Source organism: Anomaloglossus baeobatrachus, chromosome 2 (assembly GCF_048569485.1).
Source record: "Anomaloglossus baeobatrachus isolate aAnoBae1 chromosome 2, aAnoBae1.hap1, whole genome shotgun sequence".
Classification (NCBI taxonomy): Eukaryota; Metazoa; Chordata; class Amphibia; order Anura; family Aromobatidae; genus Anomaloglossus; species Anomaloglossus baeobatrachus.
This window is the reverse complement of record NC_134354.1, coordinates 646,566,862-646,588,042: the sequence shown is the minus strand read 5'-3', so window position 1 is coordinate 646,588,042 and position 21,181 is coordinate 646,566,862. Positions and strand designations below refer to the sequence as shown.

The following is a 21,181-nucleotide window of genomic DNA, read 5'->3' as shown; positions in this document are numbered from 1 at the left end:
ATTTTGGAGGGTTTCGGCTGTGAAAAGAGTAATTTATGAAATCAATGGATGGATTTAAAGTCATGCTATAAGCTTTTATTTACATAACATGGATAAGCGACAGAACTTCTGTCAGGGAGTGTAATTACTGAATATTACCATTGTCAAGAGGTAGATATTAAATCTAAAATCAGGTTATCATGATTTGCAAACTTAATTTATAGAAACCACAACTTGAGGGGTTTCTCCATCTTAGGCTGGAGTCACATTAGCGTATGGCATCTGATGCGAGAGCAACGGATGAGATATGCTAATGACCCCTCGACTCAGGCTGTGCTGCGAGCATGAGCCGAGTGTCATGCGACTGTGACCCGATCTTGCGATTGGGGGCGGGCGCTACAGAGAAGAGGTAGGGGTTAATCACCCCCCTCCCCCCCATCTCCTCCATTGTCAGCCTGTGTGTATATCTCACTGCACATTGATAAACATCAGAGTGCAGTCCGATGTTTCTCTCGCACCCATACACTTGAATGGGTGCGAGCGATACGACCCTTTCAGCATGCTGCAATTTTTTTTGTCAGTCCGTTTAGGGCGGAGGAAAAACACGCAGATCTGAGCTGCAGCATTGTCTTATATAGGGCCGAGTGCAATGCGAGATTTTCTCACATTGCACTCGTGCAAGTCATACACAAGTGTGACTCTGTCCTTATAAAGTGTGTTGGCATTTCACAAGGATATATCCTAGAAATGGCTGGCGGAGGGCTATCAGGTAATCTATATAAAAGTACACATTTTATAAAATTCAGAGAGTCACAAGTTTTATCACAAAGAAACTCGTGAAAAACGTTACACCTCCTGGGGAACTCCATGTAATGCCATCTTTGCAAAAAAAAAAAAAAAAAAAATTGCTTGGAGGAGGGGTGGCAAAGCATTTGATACTTCTAGTCAGCTGAGATAAGAATGCTTTGCAACTCCGCAAAAGTAATGGTAGAGAAGATAAACCTATTTTGGCCCACTAGGTCATAGGTCTTGTTGTTCTGTTTTAAGGATCCCTGATTGAGGGTGTAAGAGCCCCAGTGTTCCTGTGCAACCCAACTGGAAAACATTGCTTTAGGAGAAAGAAAAAACACACACAAAAATATATGTTTTAATAAACCTGTTACTTACTCGAGAATTTCATTATACTCTATAGTTTCCTCTAAGTTCTGTAGGTTTGGGTTGGCACTGCGGATCGCTCTCATGTATGCCTTTAAGAGCTGAATGTCCCGTTTCTAAAGAGATTGAAAGGAAAGTCACGTTATACTCCAGAGTCCTCAGATCTGAAGTTATGATCTTGGTGATGCACTGATTGTTAAAACAAAATGTTTTGGGTTTTTTCTTGTAAAGGTTTGCCACCTCACATTAAATTAATTGTATTCACTGGTTTGTAAGGTTTCCTTTAAACGTTTATAGGAAAAGAAATGTCACATTAAACATACAGTTTGTTCTATGGAAGGTATAGATCAGGATCTTAAAAGATTGATATCTTGTAGATTGTGAGCCCTCGCGGGCAGGGACTGCTCTCCTCCTGTACCTGTTTGTGCCTTGTATTGTTTAGGATTATTGTACTTGTCCCTATTATGTACACCCCTTTCACATGTAAAGCGCCATGGAATTGATGGCGCAATAATAATAATAATAATAATAATAATAATAATAATAATAATAATATACTTGTGTGTGGGGTGGGGGTGGGGGAAAAGTCAGGATAACTTAATAAATAGGAACATTAATCACTTCTCCACAAGCTGGGCAATAAGTGTCCAAACATAAGAACAAGGGTCCCGAGCCCCATAATCTCCACTGCATGACTGCGGAGAGCGGGCAATCCAATGGCGCTCAGGCCCGACTTCTCTAATAAATGACGATGGAGCCACTGCTGCTAGCTAAGAGGTTACAGGGGAACCTGTAATAAACCAAAACAAAAATATCTGCTATTAGTCTGCAGATATGGGGTTAATCTGTTAATAGGTGAACAGTTAGTTAAACAAACCCAATTTTGCATTTTTTTTTCCTTAGTACCTCTGTGGAGTTTACAGTGCAGTTTTTTTACCAATGTATCAATGTGTTACCTTTGTTTGGATCATTACACCTATGGTGTGAACAGTGATTGCAAGGTTTTGTTTTCTCTCCTGGGCACTGGTCACATCCCATTGCTGAAGTGAGTTTGCGCAACTTCGCCTGAATCTCCCAATAACCCCATAAACTAATGATGCATGTAAAATTCAAATAAACTGTTTTCCATTTTTTTCTGCACATTTATCTAGTCCAAGGGTGGGGAACCTCCGGCCTGCGGACCGTAAGCGGCCCACCATGGCCTTTTGTGGCCCTTGGACAGGTTCCCGGTGGCCGCAGTGCTCGGGCAGACGCTCCTCCTGTCGGCTACAGGCCCTTTAAATTCCCGCACATAGCTATGTGTGAGCTGAGCAGTCACACAGAGCCAGTCGGCCGGCAGGCGTGATTGCTGCGTACGGCAAGTGCTGTGTACAGTATACATGTGGACTGTATATGGCCAGTGTGTAGTGTGCGGTATACAATAGGACCAGTGTGTCAATTTTGTGTGCAGTATACTGCCAGTGCGTCGGGGCTTGTGCGGTATATGGCCAGTGTGTCATGGCTGTGTTCGGTATACAACCAGTGTGTGAGGGCTGTGTGTATGTACAGCGTCTCTTATGTGATGTATATGGTTTACCAATCTTAATTTCACAAAGTTGACTGTGCTCCAAACTGAGACAAACCTGGAAAAGCAGCTGTGAGAAGCAACATGATCAAGATCACTGAACATCACAGCCGCACCAAAAGAGAAGAAGCTCTAGCCACCAAAGTAGGGCGAGTTAATTGTTTCCCCAAATTTATTAGGGTAGTTTTCAAGTTGAAAATTTTTTGCGGCCCCCGAAGGTTGGTAGAAATTTCCAAATGGCCCTCGGCAGTAAAAAGGTTCCCCACCCCAGATCTAGTCACATAATCCATTACATTCTGTGCTTGTCAGGTCAAAAGACATTTAGGAGGGGAAATAACCCCACACAGAGTTGCAGTCTACAACCCCCATCGGATTCATCAGTCTTTTTTTTTTTTTTTTTTTTTTAAAAAAAGGTATCAGGAGGACCCAATAACACTGCAGAAACCAGCGTGTGCAGATTTCAAAAACTATTTTTAGAAAAATTGCTAGTTTAAAAAGGACTGTGCTTACAGAATGACTGTCCAAACCATGTTCAGGAACCGTACATCATGTAAAACCGACAGGAATTGAGTAACGTCTTTGTACATTCCCATCTGCTATGGATCCCATCAGCACCCCACAACTGCACTGCATAGGGGGGTGGGAGCCTCTTTCCTCCATCTATTTGCCTAGATTATAAGCATAGGCCTGCTTTACTTGCCCCCTGACAAGACAACAGAGCACAATGGTAATGTCTCTATATCAGGACTGTCAGCAGGCTTTGAAGGGGATATTTGGTTATTCAAAATAAACATTAGGCAAAACTTTTTATAGTTGAGCCATATTTTAACCAAATTAAGCAACTAAAGTTTCCATCAAAAAAGTTTCTATGCACAAATATATAAAGAAATGTTACATTATATTTGGCTGCTGGCGTCCCAAAATTGTCCCTGCACACAGGGAATAAGGAATGGTTAGTTATTAGAGGCGGTTTTAGGTCATGTGTTAAAGTATTGTCACCTGCTTTACACATTTATGACACCTAGAAAACATAATTGACACACCATGCACATGGCACGCAGCTCTGTACTAGGTAAAGTATTTGACTCTCAGATGCTGAATATTATAAGGGTACGTGCGACACTGCAGTTGTGTCCTCAGTGAAAAATGCACCCTCTGGCAGAAAAACGCAGTGTTTTTACAGTTTTTCGGTGCGTTTTTGCTGCGTTTTTTGTTAAAGGAGAAACAAAATACGACAGGAACTGCAGCAGCTGCAGGCTGCAACCCTCAGCTGCCTGCTGCACCTTTGCTTTTTTTTTTTTTTTAAACACAAATTTTATTGCAGTTTTCAGAATCATTACAATATATCTAACATTTGAACAAGAATAAATTCACCTTACCAATTTACCCACCCTTGTCTTAACCCACCCTCTTTTATTCCCACTTTATCCCCCCCAACATTTTTAATACACAGAACACCAGGTATAAGTCGCGAAAGAACACACAGCTCCTCTATATTCTGATTCCCGTTTGAAGCCCTATTTCTCTGAAACCCTCGTCTCGCCCTACTGTTGTCTCTACTGCGTGTGTATTTTCAGCTTTCCCAATGTGCCTTGCAAGTCTCCCAGTAGATACCATTCCGTATTAGTGAAAGGAGATACCACTTTCCGTATTTCTGCAACTCCATACTGTTGTACTATAAATCTCTTCCATTTTTTAAAAAAGTTTCCCGTTAGTTCGTCCTTATTTCTTTTGGCTTCCAACTGTTCAATATTGAGCAGCTTTTTAATCTGACTGACCACCTCCTCCTCTGATGGAACAGATTCCTCGAGCCATCTGCGTAGTAGGGCCTTTTTCCCTATCATAGCAATATTATGGAAGAGTCTTGGAATCGTGGTCCCCCGTGCATCTCCTCCTTCCTTTTCTTTAGTCCTGTGGTGGAAAATCCATAACAATGGGTCTAGTTCCATTTCCACTTCCCATACTTTTTCTATAAGTGTCTTCATTTTTCCCCAAAATTTCTGACTTTGAGCACTGCCAAATCCCATGGTATAAGTCAGTTTTCGGCTGCTTACATTTGGGGCAATGTTCCATTTTATTCATAGTCTGCTTGGTAGGGATGTTAAAACCATAAATTGCTCTGTGCATTAATCTAAACTGTGTGTCCCTCCAGCCCTCATTAATCACCTCCTTCCTCATCCTCATCCATCCCTGCCGTATCTTTTCCCCTGCCTCTATCTTTTAGTTGTCGTGCCCACGCTCCCCAGACCTGGTCAGAGTGCAGTGGTACCAGTGCTGTTCTCAGATCTTTGTACAGGGAGGAGATAGTAATCTCCTGTTTATCCTTCATTATAAATTGGTCCATTTCCTGTTCTTTTCTAACATCCCTCAATAGTCCCATTATTCCCTTTTCCACCTGTTTGTATTGTATGATTTGGAATGGAGAAAGCCCGTACCTGTTCACCAACTCCTCAAGGGTCAACCACCTATGTTCCGTTTCATGGAGCAGATCTTTCACCCCACCGATCCCCTTATTTCTCCAATTCTAGAAATAGTTTGTTTTCCCTCCCTGCTGGGAATTCCGGAAAATTCCAGATATTTAGGTATTTGGAGATTCGCCAGGACAGGTTAAACTTTTTCCTCACTGCTTTCCATGCCATTATCGTATCTCTACATACCAGGGAGTGCTTTATTTTCCTCGGAATATTGGCCAATGACGTGTGTAATATTGCCCCCAAGTCCCATGGTCTACAGTACTCACTTTCCAATTTTATGTTAGAATAGCTATTTGTCTTCCTCAGCCAGTCTATTACGTGCCTCATCAAGCATGCAAGGATGTAGCCTCTCACATTTGGCATCCTGATTCCTCCCTTTTCCAGTGGTAGCATTAGTTTTTCCGCCCTAATTCTTGGTCTTTTTCTCTTCCATAGGAAGCTTGTAAATGCTTTATTCAGTCTATTTACATCCGCATGCTTTAATAATATTGGGATAGTCTGCATTGGGTATAGCAGCTTCGAGAAACTCATCATTTTTAAGAGGTGGTTTCTATCTAGCAGGGATAGCGGCAGCCCCTCCCACATCTTATACCTAGCAGGGATAGCGGCAGCCCCTCCCACATCTTTAGCTCTCGTTCTATTTTCTGTATCACCGGTTTGAAGTTTAATTCATAAATGGAGGCAGGCTGGCGTCCCATCTGGATCCCCAGGTATTTAAGGTGAGTTTTTGCTATCGGTATCCCACATATGTTATCCCCTATTCCATAGGTTTTCAGGGATGACATGGTTCACTCATTCAGAAACAGTAACAGGAAGATGAAAAATCGACCGCAAACAGCTGCTATGCCAAACAATTTCTTTTTTATTCAAGCGTTCTTTTCATCGGTGCAGATAAAAATGCGGGAGGTGACTAGGATGCGAGTCCCTCCAAAGGACGACGGCCGTCGTCCTTTGGAGGGACTCGCATCCTAGTCACCTCCCGCATTTTTATCTGCACCGATGAAAAGAACGCTTGAATAAAAAAGAAATTGTTTGGCATAGCAGCTGTTTGCGGTCGATTTTTCATCTTCCTGTTGTTGGATCTCCTAGCTGCTCAATACCGACCAGCACGCTGCGCCTGCAAACCAGCGCTACATGGCAGTCATCAGCACGTGAGCCACTGAACTTGGAGGTAATCTGAGGGCAGGCGGTGCAGGACTTGTTCACTTGTTGCTACAGTATATTTTCATTCAGAAACAGTACTTCACATTTTGTCTTGTTCAATTTAAAACCTGCCATAGACCCAAATCTCTCTGTTTTATTGTTTTTAAGAGGTCATTCTGTGGTCCATTCATGAATAATATGATATCGTCCGCGAATAGAGCTGAATGTACTTTTTCCGTTCCGATGTTAATGCCCTCAAAGCAGTCTCCTCCATTGATCAGTTTTGATAATGGCTCAATGGCTAGATTGAACAAGAGAGGAGACAGCGGGCACCCCTGTCTCGTCCCTTTGGTCAAAGAGAAGGGTCGTGACAAAAATCCGGGTGTCGCCACTCTTGCCTGAGGGTTTGCATATAGTATACCTATAAATGTTCTGAATGCTCCCCTGAAGCCCATATTATCTAGGACTGTTTCCAGCCATGGCCACTGCACATTATCAAACGCTTTTTCAGCATCCAACGTGATCATGGCTGGAAATTCCCCTCCTTGTAGATCCCTGTGTCTGATGGCGTCCATTACTATCATGGCCTTTCTTACGTTCGTCACGGCTGCTCTCCCCTTTACAAACCCCGATTGGGCGGGAGAAATTAGCCTTGGTAATACCTCTGCCAATCGATTGGCCATCAATTTGGCCACTAGTTTAAGGTCTTGGTTGATTAGTGAGATTGGTCTATAATTCGTTGGATTGTCCAAATTTTTATCTCCCTTGGGTAAAAGTTTTATATATGCAGTGTTAAGGTGGCTAGACATTCCCGTACCCCCTAACATTTTATTAAACATACGTGTCAGCGTTAGTGATATTTCCTCCTTTAGTACTTTATAGAATTCCCCATTGAACCCGTCAGGCCCCGGTGCTTTATGTATACTCAGTTCTCCTATTGTTGTTTGCACTTCCTCTATTGTGATGTCCGCGTTCAGTCTAGTCAGTTCGTCCTCGGTTATTTGTGCAAGTCCTAATGTCTTTAGCCACTCCCTCCCTCCTTCTCCATTTTCATCCCCCTTACTATATAGTTTGGCATAGTATTCCCCCAAGATCTGGTTGATCTCCTGCGGATTCGTCGATTTGGTCCCATCCTGTCGTCATACTAGCTATTAACGTCAACGGTCGTCTTCCCTTTGCCAGGTTAGCCAGCAGTTTACCTGCCTTATTGCCAAATCGGTGCAAGTCAACCTCCTGCTGAGACCTTACTAGTTCTTCTCGTTTTCCTACCCACATGTCACTCGTTTTGCTTCCTTCCACTCTTCTTTTGCTTTTTGGGATTTGTTTTCTAGGTACCTTGTGTATTTCTCTCTCAAACTAGTGCTTGCCTCCTGGTAATGTTTTTACGTCTGTTTCCTGATTTTGGCTACATGCCCCATCAGTCTCCCCCTTAATACTACTTTCGCTGTTTCCCAGAATAGCATTGCCTCTTCCTCGTGCCCGCTGTTAGTGCCGCAATATTCCTCCCACCACTCCTTTAATGTTTTAATAAAATCTTTATCTTTGAGTAAGAATGATGGAAATCTCCATATATAATCGTGTGGGTGTGAGTAGTGTGTAAATTCACGTTCATATGGGTGTTGCGTTCTCCAACTGTCCTGCAGATTTGTGTCTTCCAATAATTTGGCCATCAAACCCTTTGTATTCCTACTCTGCCTACCTTGTTCCTTGCCATACCTCCTATCCTCCTCTTTCGAAACTACTGCATTAAAATCTCCCCCCACTATCTTATTTGGGTCTACATCCACTCCTAATTTGTTGGTAATAAAGTCAAAGAAGGCTTTTTGTTCGTTATTAGGGGCGTATATATTGTGTATGCTAAACTCTCCCTGCGGGCTAGTTAATTTGATATGTATGTACCTCCCACCATCATCACTGTCTTGGGACACTATTTCGTGAGTAAAGTGTTTATTTATTAAGATCATTACCCCTGCCTTCCTTCCCTGGGATCCCGACCCGACTACCGCCCCCACCCATAATTTTTGCATACGAAAAAAATCCCCTTTTTGCAGGTGGGTCTCCTGCAGTAGTGCGATATCTACCTTCAGTCTTTTAAGGTGTCGTAATATCATCATGCGCTTATGTGGAGACTTCAAACCTTTTACGTTCCAAGTGACTAATTTAACCATTATCCCAACATCTCGGGACATTTGTGTCGCTATATGTTCTCACTTGTGTGTCTTGGCGCCTTTCCCTGGTCTTTTCCCTGCCTTAACTCCGCTGCGTACTGACAACTATGTATTGCCTGGGCGCAACCTTGTGTCCCCTTCTTGGCATTAACTATAAACCTGGTGGCTACCCCCCCCCCCCCCCCCCAGTTTTCTTTCGGCGTGCTTATAGCGTTGCTTTCCCTGAACCCAACTATTCAACCTAAATCTATTGTCAACTAACAACCCCTCAACTGTCCCCCCCTTTACAAATCAATCGTCTCATCACTTCCATTTTTTCTGTGATGCTCCTGGCTCTGCAATCCCCTCTCAGCCTACTGATTCACATTTACATATGGCCTGTCCCCCATTGTTCTGTTATCTAAGACACCAGAGCAAGGCCTTCCTGGTCAATAACCGTGCCAGCATACAATACCCCCTCCATCATTGTCCATACCTATTTGTTGCCTCTGGTCTCAATTTCACTTCACCTCCCATCAGCATAAGTGACCTGGCTACCAGAAGAGCGATTTATCAGTAGATACTAAAGAGAGAGAAACCCGGTCCCCCATAGATGTTAGGATCCCCTACACCCCCGAGGGGGAAGGGAACCTTGATCCATATAGATTGAAGAGGCGTGGGGAACTGAAGAGAAAGAGAAAAGAATGGAAAAGCCTACAAGAAGAAAAAAAAAAGTGGAAGTAGGAAGAGGAAGTAGGAAGTGGAAAAGGAAGTGTAAGAGGAAAAGAAAGTGGAAGAGGAAGTGGTAGTAGGAAGTGGAAAAGGAAGTGTAAGAGGAAGAGGAAAAGAAAGTGGAAGAGGAAGTGGTAGTAGGAAGTGGAAGTGGAAGTGGTAGAGGAAGTGGTAGAGGAAGTGGTAGAGGAAGTGGTAGAGGAAGTAGGAAGTGGAAGTAGGAAGTGGAAGAGGAAGTGGAACAGGAAGTGGAAGAGGAAGTAGAAGAGGAGGTGGAAGAGGAGGTGGAAGAGGAGGTGGAAGAGGAAGTAGAAGAGGAAGTAGAAGAGGAAGTAGAAGAGGAGGTGGAAGAGGAAGTAGGAAGTGTAAGAGTAGGTGGAAGAGGAAGTGGAAGAGGAAGTGGAAGTAGAAGAGGAAATAGGAAGTGGAAGAGGAAAAGGAAGTAGAAGAGGAAGTGGAAAAGGAAGTGGAAGTAGGAGGTGGAAGTGGAAGTAGGAATTAGAAGAGGAATTGGAAAAAGAAGTAGGAAGAGGTAGATGGGGTGGAAAAGGAAGTGTAAGAGGCACTATGAAGTGGAAGTAGGAAGTGGAAGCAGAAAGTAAAAATGCAATAATAAACAGTAGATGTTACTCATCGCCTGCATTCCGTCAGTCCCCTCTCTTGGGCCCCTCAGTTCAGTTCAAAAATATCGATTCTTCTCCTTGCAGCCTCTCTCATGGCGCTCCCATCTTCTGGTTTCCAGGCCAACGCGACGGCGACCTCCTTGCTTTTGGACTTCCTGCATGTATCTCCTTCCCCTTCATCCAGTCGTTCCGGCCCGATGCCCGGCTTTCCTCCTCTCTTCCTTGCCGAGTATGTTGCCTCTCCGGGAAGTCCTCCGTCTGGTTTCTGTTCTCCATCTCCTCCATCCATCTCCCCGCCTCACTCAAGTCTTTCGTCGCAAAAAGGGATCCATCACGTCTTGTTACTCTCAGTATTGCAGGATACAGCAGTTGGAATTTTATGCCTTTACGATACAGCGCGGTACAAATCTTACTGAAGGCTTTCCTTTTGCGTGTAACCTCCGCCAAGTAGTCACCGAAGATCAGCACCTTATGCCCTTGTAGAGACAGTGGGGTCCTCCTTCCTCTAAACGCTCGCAGTATCTCTTCTTTGTCTTTGTATTCCAAGTACTTTATTATCACTTGGCGCGGCCTGGCTGGTCCCGTCACTCCCGTGCTGTCTTCCTTCCCATTTGTTCCTCCTGTGCCTGGACGCTCTCTTACAGGGCCCACTCTGTGCGCTCTTTCCACCCTGCATTTGTGCGTTAGACCTAGCGCCTTGGGGAGCTCTGCTTCACATATGTTGTCCAATTGCCGCATGCTTAAAGATTCCGGCAAACCCACCAGCCTTAAATTGCTTCTTCTGGAGCGTTTTTCCAGATCCTCTAGTTTGTCTCTCATGGCCTGGGATCCCTCCACCATCTCCTGCAGCTCCCCCTTTAATGCTGTCACCTGGTCCTCTGTGTCAGAGATTCTTTGCTCCATCTCTGACATCCTGGCTCCCTGCTGTGTGATCTGTTCCTTTAAGGGTGCTAGCACTGCCCCCACCATGGCCTCTAGAGAGTCTTTGATCTTGTCTGCCAGGTGCACTGCCACTGCTCCAGCCAGACTGTCATAATCAATTTGCAGGCCTGGGAACTGGCTGTGCTGCCGGGCTGTCTGCTGCTGGTGCTGCCGGGCTGTCTGCTGCTGGTGCTGCCGGGCTGTCTGCTGCTGGTGCTGCCGGGCTGTCTGCTGCTGGTGCTGCCGGGCTGTCTGCTGCTGGTGCTGCCGGGCTGTCTGCTGCTGGTGCTGCCGGGCTGTCTGCTGCTGGTGCTGCCGGGCTGTCTGCTGCTGGTGCTGTCTGCTGAGCGTGCTGCTGGGCTGTCTGCTGAGCGTGTTGCCGAGCTCTTTGCTGCTCTCTCAGCTGCTCCCCCTCCTCCTCCATCCGTCCCCGCTCACCTCCCTGCATACCGCCGCGACCGCCATTTTGCGCTCCATGTGCACTGCTCTCTCTGCAGCACCCTGCTCCAGCTGTCTGCTGCCGCTCCGGAGGAGGTACCGCTCCATGCACGGTCACCTCCTGCTCCTCGCCTCCCTTTCTCCGCCTCCTCCCCCGGCCGTGGGGTTCTTTTAGTCGGTGTGTGGGGCTGAGGAACGTGCGGAGCTCTGTCTCCCGCGTCCTCACATCACAGCGCCGGAACCGGAAGTCGCACCTTGGCTTTTTATAAAAACTTGGAGGGGATTACACACTTTATTTTAATTTACAGAAAAAAGAAAAAAAAAAAATTTACATGGGGTCCCCCCATTTTTCTAAAACCAGCCAAGGTGCAGCAGACAACTGGGGGCTGATATTAGGGTAAGAAGGGCCATGGTTATTTGGCCCTTTCCAGCCTAACAATAGCAGCCCTTAGCCAATTCTGGCGCTGGACACTGCTCTTCTCATTGCACTGGTGCGGTGGCAATTTGTGTAATAAAGCAGTTAGTGGCAGCTATGGGCTCCTATTAAGTCCTAGATTAGTGATGGCAGGCGTCTGAGACACCCCCTCATCACTAATCTGTAAATGAACGTAAATAGACACAAACACCCCAAAACTACTTTATCAAATATATAAAGCTCAGTGTATGTGTGTATGTATGTCCGCTAGAGGAACTTGCACCGTCGCATTTACAATCACAAAATTTTGCACAAACGCCTCATGTGAACATCATAGACTGTTTTGATGGGAAAATTTAACCCCGCGCTTTACAGTTACTCTCCAAAATCCTGCCTCCATTAAACTGAATGGAGGTGGGAGCTATAGGCTAATAATAGCAACTGTCAGTAGTTGCTATAGGAACAAAATAAACTGTTAGTATAAGAAGCTTATGTGTGAGGTAATATGATGTCGGTGGGGAGACGGGGAAAGAGACAAAGCGGGGAAAGAGACAAAGCGGGGAAAGAGACAAAGCGGGGAAAGAGACAAAGCGGGGAAAGAGACAAAGCGGGGAAAGAGACAAAGCGGGGAAAGAGACAAAGCGGGGAAAGAGACAAAGCGGGGAAAGAGACAAAGCGGGGAAAGAGACAAAGCGGGGAAAGAGACAAAGCGGGGAAAGAGACAAAGCGGGGAAAGAGACAAAGCGGGGAAAGAGACAAAGCGGGGAAAGAGACAAAGCGGGGAAAGAGACAGACTGATACAAATACAGACTGATACAAATACAGAGAGATAGACAGACAGACAGCGACACACAGACTGGGAGAGAGAGACAGTTACTATCCCGGGCAAAGCCCAGGTACTACAGCTAGTTTGAAATAAAAGACAAAAAAAAAAAAAAAAAAGCACCCTCTTTCACCACTGCATTAACCCCAAAACATCATTGCAAGTCCGAAGTAATCCACATGAGGTTCCATGACGCTTCCAGCACTGCTACATGTGACGCTCACAGCAAACGGCCATAGAACATGACGGCCGGCTGTGAGCTCCACGCTGCAACTGAAGTGAGTCGCACTATCACCGGTGATGGCACTCAGGTTAGCTGCTGCCACAGCTGGAGTCCTTCACCTGTCACAGCAAATCACCAAAGTGACTGAAGTGAGCCGCGTGATCAGGTTAGTCGCAGCCACAGGGTATCCGAATGAACTTGGGTTAACTTCTGATGTCATAGCGGTGCGCCCCACACTACCGCAGGTGTCACGGGTTCATATACGTTCATTCTGACACCCTGTGGCTGTGACTAACCTGAGTGATGTCGCACAGCACTCTGGTGATTTGCTGTCACAGTTGGAGCCCTCCACCTGTGATCACAAATCAGTCCGTGCCTGAAGTGAGCCACGGGTGGAGGACTCAACTGCTTGAGTCCACTCACAGCAGGCAGTCATACTCTATGGCTGCTCACAGTGACTGTCAAATGTAGTGGATGTGTTTTTGTGTTATTTCAAATAAAGGATTTTTTGGGTGTTTGTGTTTATTTACTTTGACTTACAGATTCATGATGGGGGGGGTGGGGGGGTCTAAGACGCCTGCCATTAGTAATCGAGGACTCAGTAGCAGCTATGGGCTGCTAGTAACTCCTTATTACCCCAATGGCCACCGCACCAGGGCAATTGGGAAGAGCCAATAAAATGCCAGGACTGGCGCATTCAATGGATGCGGCAATTCCGGGCAGCTGCAGGCTGATATTTTTAGGCTGGGGGGGCAGCCTAATAACAATAGGACTCCCCAGTCTGAGAATAACAGCCCCCAGCTGTGGGAATTTATCTTGCCTGGGTATCAAAATTGAGGGGACTGCACGCTGGTTTTTTTTTGTTTTTTTTTACTATTTTACTGTATGATATAGACCCACCCACTGGTATCTGATTGGTTGCAGTCAGACAGCTGTCACTCAGTGTGGGTGCTCGTTTGACTCAAACCAATCACAGTTGCTGGTGGTCGGGGGAAGCAGTGAATATGTATGAGCCTAATGAGCAGACGGCTCTGGAAGAACAAAGCTGCCGCGAGAGCATTGTGACAGCCGCCCCGGTGATCGGAGAGTATGAAGCGCTTGATTCTACCCCTTCGTATCGCATTCTGGTCCCCATGGGCTTTATATGGGGACCTGCATCTTGCCAGATACCGTGGATCAATCCCCCGCAGACAGAGTCAGCGGAGTATTGATCTGCCAGTCCTCTGAAATGCAGGGGCAAAATGCAGAAAAATGCGGGTAAAACGCAAAGCATTAGCTACCTGCGTTTTTACATAAGTTTTATCATGACTTTATTGAAGTCAATGGGTGTTAAACATGGGGGAAACGCAATAATTCACATGCGGCTTCTTTTTCTACCCCCATAATTGCAAGCAAAAAAGAAGAAGTAACGTGCGCAGAGCCTTTCTGAATTCTCATAGACTTTGCTGGGGAAGGACTGCACGCAATTTAGAAAAAATGCGGCAAAAAAAAAGTGCGCAAGGCCTTAGGGTGTTCGGGTGGAGTGGGAGGGGGAAGCCATTCCTCATACTATACCTGCTCGGATAGCTGATGCTTATTCTCCGCTGCAGATTTCTCCAACTCCCCTATACGAGTTTGCTGTTGCTGTACAACAGAGCGGAGATGCTTTATGCAGTTATGATTTGGTAGTTCATCTTTGGGCATTTCCAGACTAAAATGAAAAAAAAATAAATACACATTAGTTACTAGGTTGGACATGAAATAATGGTTCAGTAACTGTACATTTCACATACACATGTACACAGTGAATATCCTGGGCAGAAGGATTGGAGACAAATGATCCAGAGTCTGACATATGGAGGCAGAGACCTGCTGCACTGTACGCTATTAGAGCAAGACTCTGGAAGAGTAGCGACGTTTCCAACTATAGACAGCAGTTATTAGCACAGTTGCAGTTTAGCTTTAGGCCCTGTGCTCACTTACTGGATTTTGCCGCGGATTTTTTGCGGATTTGCTGCATGTTTCGCTGCAGAAAATGTTCATAACATCTCTGCAGTGAATCACCAGCAAAACCTATGGGAAAATCCTGTGCGCACTAGGCAGAATTTGACAGCTGCATGTTTTGCTGCGGGATTCCCGCAGCAAAAACAATTGCATGTAAATTCTTTTCCGCACATCGCTGCGGGATTTCACTCCATTGACTCCAATGTTAATCGTGAAATCCCGCAGGGAATAATGCAGGCAGCAAATTCTGTGCGGTTCACTGCGTTTTCCTGCGTTATTCCCTGCGGTATTTCGCGGTTTACCTCCGGTAATGCACATCGCTTGCCTGCGGTTTTGCAGGGAAATGATGTCATTACAGGAAAAGGAAGCAAAGCAGAGAGGAAGCAAAGCAGAGAGTAAACACACACACACATCACAGACATAGAACACAGACACATAGAACACACATAGAAAGCAAACGGAAATATAGAAAAAGCACGTGGGCTCCGCTGTATATTTACAGTCCAGCCGAGGTAAGCACACAGAGGCGGCCCGGTATTCTCAGGCTGGGGAGGGAGAGGGGCAGGGTTAATGCCCCCCGCCTCACTCCCCCTCCCGCAGCCGAGAATATGAGCCGCAGCTGCCCCGGCACTGTCGCATGCATTATGCGGCAGTACCGGCGTGTCCCCGGCTCTTCCTGCCGCCGTGTAGCAGTGGCAGTCAGGGTAATACAAGGAGTTAATGGTGGCGGATCACCGCCATTAACTCCAGGCTTGATCATGGCAGCGTCTATGTGACAGCTGACATGATCAACCCGTAAGTAAAGTGAATAAAACACAGACACCGAAAAATCCTTTATTTTAAATAAAACACAAACAAGCCTCGTTCACCCTTTTATTAACCCCTCCCGAAACAAAGCTCCGACGTAATCCACAGCTCCTGCGTCCTGCGATGCTTACATCCAGCCGCGACTGACACAGACACTGCTGAATGAATGCAGCCTCGCAGCGAGACAGCAGAGGTAACCACAGGGCATTTCCCACGGCCGGTAATGTGAACTCACTGCCGACCGTGGGAAATGCAGCGATCCATCCATCTATCCCTCTATCTATTCTTCTGTCTCTTTATCTATCTACTATCTAAGAAGGAAATGATTTTTTTTTTTTTTCAATGTGCTTTATTGCATTGAATGCAATAAAGCACATGTACCAACCCGCACGCGGCAAAACCGCGGCAATACCGCGGTAAAACCGCAGCAAACCGCATGCGGTTTTCGGATGCGGTTTGCCGCGGTTTTTTACCGCGGGTGCGGTAATCTTTCAGTGCCTGCGGAATTTTCTAGAGAAAATTCCATTTTCCAGTGCGCACAGGGCCTTAAACAAGAATTTTACTTAATGAAAAAAAGAAGGGAATTTTGTTTACTTACCGTAAATTCCTTTTCTTCTAGCTCCTATTGGGAGACCCAGACAATTGGGTGTATAGCTTCTGCCTCCGGAGGCCACACAAAGTATTACACTTTAAAAAGTGTAACCCCTCCCCTCTGCCTATACACCCCTCCCGTGCATCACGGGCTCCTCAGTTTTTGTGCAAAAGCAGGAAGGAGGAAAAACTTATAAATTGGTCTAAGGTAAATTCAATCCGAAGGATGTTCGGAGAACTGAACCATGAACCAAAACAACAATTCAACATGAACAACATGTGTACACAAAAGAACAACCAGCCCGAAGGGCACAGGGGCGGGTGCTGGGTCTCCCAATAGGAGCTAGAAGAAAAGGAATTTACGGTAAGTAAACAAAATTCCCTTCTTTGTCGCTCCATTGGGAGACCCAGACAATTGGGACGTCCAAAAGCAGTCCCTGGGTGGGTAAAAAAATACCTTGATAAAAAGAGCCGAAACGGCCCCCTCTTACAGGTGGGCAACCGCCGCCTGAAGGACTCGCCTACCTAGACTGGCGTCTGCCGAAGCATAGGTATGCACCTGATAGTGTTTCGTGAAAGTGTGTAGACTAGACCAGGTAGCTGCCTGACACACCTGCTGAGCGGTAGCCCGGTGCCGCAATGCCCAGGACGCACCCACGGCTCTGGTAGAATGGGCTTTCAGCCCTGAAGGAAGCGGAAGCCCAGAAGAACGGTAGGCTTCAAGAATCGGTTCCTTGATCCACCGAGCCAATGTTGACTTGGAAGCCTGCGAACCCTTACGCTGGCCAGCGACAAGGACAAAGAGCGCATCTGAACGACGCAGGGGCGCCGTGCGAGACACGTAGAACCGGAGTGCTCTCACCAGATCCAAAGAGTGCAAATCCTTTTCACATTGGTGAATTGGATTGGGCAAAATGAAGGCAAGGAGATATCCTGATTGAGATGAAAAGGGGATACCAGCTTAGGGAGAAATTCCGGGACCGGACGCAGAACCACCTTATCCTGGTGAAAAACCAGGAAGGGGGCTTTGCATGACAGCGCTGCAAGCTCCGACACTCTTCGGAGTGATGTAACTGCCACTAGAAATGCCACCTTCTGCCAAAGACGTGATAAAGAGACATCCCGCAGCGGCTCGAAAGGTGGTTTCTGAAGAGCCGTTAGCACCCTGTTAAGGTCCCAGGGTTCCAGCGGACGCTTGTAAGGTGGGACTATGTGGCAAACTCCCTGCAGGAACGTGCGGACCTGCGGAAGCCTGGCCAGGCGCTTTTGAAAAAATACGGAGAGCGCCGATACTTGTCCCTTGAGAGAGCCGAGTGACAAACCCTTGTCCATTCCGGATTGAAGGAATGAAAGAAAAGTGGGTAAGGCAAACGGCCAGGGAGAAAAAAACCATTATCAGAGCACCAGGATAAGAAGATCCGCCAAGATCTGTAATAGATCTTGGCGGACGTTGGTTTCCTGGCCTGTCTCATAGTGGCAATCACATCCTGAGATAATCCTGAAGACGCTAGGAGCCAGGACTCAATGGCCACACAGTCAGGTTGAGGGCCACAGAATTCAGATGGAAAAACGGCCCTTGTGACAGCAAGTCTGGGCGGTCTGGAAGTGCCCACGGTTGACCCACCGTGAGATGCCACAGATCCGGGTACCACGATCGCCTCGGCCAATCTGGAGCCACGAGAATGGCGCGACGACAGTCTGACCTGATCTTGCTTAACACTCTGGGCAGCATCGCCAGAGGAGGAAATACATAAGGCAGTCGAAACTGCGACCAATCCTGAACTAATGCGTCCGCCGCCAGAGCTCTGTGATCCTGAGACCGTGCCATGAAGGCCGGGACCTTGTTGTTGTGTCGTGACGCCATGAGATCGACGTCCGGCGTTCCCCAGCGGCGACAGATCTCTCGAAACACGTCTGGGTGCAGAGACCATTCCCCCGCGTCCATGCCCTGACGACTGAGAAAATCTGCTTCCCAGTTTTCTACGCCCGGGATGTAAACTGCGGAGATCGTGGAGGCTGTGGCTTCCACCCACTGCAGAATCCGCCTGACTTCCTGGAAGGCCTGACGACTGCGCGTGCCGCCCTGATGGTTGATGTATGCGACGGCAGTGGCGTTGTCCGACTGTATACGGATCTGTCTGCCCTCCAGCCACCGATGGAAGGCCAATAGGGCTAGATACACTGCCCTTATCTCCAGAACATTGATCTGAAGGGAGGACTCTACCGGAGTCCAGGTTCCCTGAGCCCTGTGGTGGAGGAAAACCGCTCCCCACCCTGACAGGCTTGCGTCCGTGGTGACCACAGCCCAGGTTGGGGGTAGGAAGGATCTTCCTTGCGATAGAGAATTGGGAAGGAGCCACCACTGAAGAGACGTCTTGGTTGCAAGGGACAGAGAGACGTTCCTGTCGAGGGAAGTCGACCTCCTGTCCCATTTGCGGAGAATGTCCCATTGGAGTGGTCGCAGATGGAATTGCGCGAACGGCACTGCCTCCATCGCTGCCACCATCTTCCCCAGGAAGTGCATGAGGCGCCTCAAAGGGTATGACTGACCCCGAAGAAGAGATTGCACTACTGCCTGCAGGGAAAGCTGTTTGTCCCGCGGTAGCTTGACTACCGCTGACTGTGTATGAAACTCCATCCCGAGGTAAGTCAGTGATTGGGTCGGTGTCAACTGGGATTTTGGGAAGTTGATTATCCACCCGAACTGCTGGAGAGTCGCCAGAGCGACTGTAAGGCTGTGTTGACACGCCACCCGAGAAGGTGCCCTGACTAGGAGATCGTCTAAGTAGGGAATCACCGAGTGGCCCTGAGAGTGTAGGACCGCCACAACGGATGCCATGACCTTGGTGAACACCCGTGGGGCTGTCGCCAGGCCGAAAGGCAATGCCACGAACTGAAGGTGTTCGTCCCCGATGGCGAAACGCAAGAAGCGTTGATGTTCGGGTGCGATCGGCACATGGAGATAAGCATCCTTGATGTCGATCGATGCTAGGAAGTCTCCTTGTGACATCGAGGCGATGACCGAGCGGAGAGATTCCATCCGAAACCGTCTGGTGCTCACATGTCTGTTGAGCAGTTTGAGGTCCAGAACGGGACGGAATGATCCGTCCTTCTTTGGCACCACGAACAAGTTGGAGTAAAAGCCGTGACCATGTTCCTGAGGGGGAACAGGGATCACAACTCCCTCTGTCTTCAGAGTGACCACTGCCTGAAAAAGTGCGTCGGCCCGAGCGGGGGGCAGAGAGGTTCTGAAGAAACGAGTCCGAGGACGAGAGCTGAACTCTATCCTGTAACCGTGAGACAGAATGTCTCTCACCCATCGGTCTTGAACATGTGGCCACCAGGCGTCGCAAAAGCGGGAGGGGAGAGCCTGCCACCGACCGAGGATGCGGTTCGGGGATGCCGAGAGTCATGAGGAGGCCGCCTTGGAGGCAGCGCCTCCGGCGGCCTTTTGGGGGCGTGACTTAGACCGCCACGCATAGGAGTTCCTCTGGCCTTTCTCCGGCCTGCTGGACGAAGCGGATTGGGACTTGGCGGAGGGACGAAAGGACCGAAACCTCGATTGAATTTTCCGTTGCTGAGGTCTCTTAGGTTTTGACTGGGGTAAGGAGGAGTCCTTTCCCTTGGATTCCTTAATAATCTCATCCAATCGTTCGCCAAACAATCGGTCGCCAGAAAACGGCAAACCGGTTAAGAACCTCTTGGAGGCCGAGTCTGCCTTCCATTCGCGCAGCCACATGGCCCTGCGGACTGCCACAGAATAAGCGGATGCCACCGCTGTACGGCTAGCAGAATCTAGGACTGCGTTCATGGCGTAGGAAGAAAAAGCTGACGCTTGAGAGGTCAGAGACGCAACCTGCGGAGCAGAATTACGTGTGACTGCATTAATCTCAGCCAGACAAGCTGAGATAGCTTGTAGTGCCCACACGGCTGCAAAGGCCGGGGCAAAAGACGCCCCCGTGGCTTCATAGATGGATTTCACCAGGAGCTCTGCCTGTCAGTGGCATCCTTTAGCGATGAGCCATCTGCCACCGATACCACAGATCTAGCCGCCAATATAGAGACTGGAGGATCCACCTTGGGACACTGAGCCCAACCCTTAACTACATCAGAGGGGAAGGGGTAACGTGTGTCAGTAAGGCGCTTAGTAAAGCGCTTGTCCGGAACCGCTCTGGGCTTCTGGACAGCATCTCTGAAGTTAGAGTGATCGAAAAACGCACTCCGTGTACGTTTGGGGAACCGAAACTGGTGTTTCTCCTGCTGAGAAGCCGACTCCTCTACAGGTGGAGGCGGGGGAGACAGATCTAACACCTGGTTGATGGACGAGATAAGATAATTTACTAAGGCGTCCCCTTCAGGTGTATCAAGATTGAGGGCAACGTCAGGTTCAGAGCCCTGAGCTGCGACGTCCGCCTCGTCCTCCAGAGAGTCCTCAAGCTGGGAACCCGAGCAGCGTGAAGAAGTCGGGGAAGATTCCCAGCGAGCCCGCTTAGCCGGTCTGGGACTGAGGTCCGGGCAGGAGTCCTCCGCGTGGGACCTAGGGCCCAACCTGGGAGCGCGCTGCGGCACAGACCGAGAGGGGCCTGGAGGTGACGATCCAACAGGGGCCGGGGCCTGTGTAAGGACCGGTCTGGACTGCAAGGCTTCTAGCAGCTTGGCAGACCATTTGTCCATAGACTGAGCCATGGATTGTGAAAGTGACTCAGAGTTTCTCAGCAAACGCAGCAACCTCTGTCCCTGCCGCCTGGACAGGGGGAGCAGGAGGGTCTACATGAGCCGAGGGGCCCACTAGTGACCGAGGCTCCGGCTGAGCAAGCGAAACAGGGGTCGAGCATTGCTCACAGTGAGGGTAGGTGGAACCCGCAGGTAACATAGCCGCACAAGAGGTACAGGTCGCAAAAAAACCCTGTGCCTTAGCACCTTTGCTCCTTGTGGACGACATGCTGTTGTCTCCTAGGAGAGTGATCACTGGGGGTATATGGGAAGGGGTATACAGCCCGACCGAACAGAAATCTGTATATAAATACGTATCTATTCCGGCACCCTGGGGGGGACCAGCACCGGGTGACCGGTGTGGCTTACCGACCGCTAAAAAGCGGAGTGTGTGTCCTCCAGATTCCCTGCCTTAGGTCTCCCAGAGCTGCAGAGCTCTTCTCTGATAAT

The 21,181-nt window shown here is 48.0% G+C and overlaps 1 protein-coding gene across 1 annotated transcript in view; it reads right to left on the bottom strand.

Moving 5' to 3' along the window:
- RNF41 (ring finger protein 41) overlaps positions 1-21,181 on the bottom strand; it is a 112,823-nt gene that overhangs the window by 7,637 nt on the left and 84,005 nt on the right. Inside the window, exons 4-5 of the mRNA XM_075336973.1 lie at positions 14,192-14,327; positions 1,147-1,250 (exon numbers count right to left, since the gene is read on the bottom strand). Of these exons, the coding sequence (XP_075193088.1) occupies positions 1,147-1,250; positions 14,192-14,327 (240 nt within the window). The remainder of the gene's footprint in view (positions 1-1,146; positions 1,251-14,191; positions 14,328-21,181) is intronic.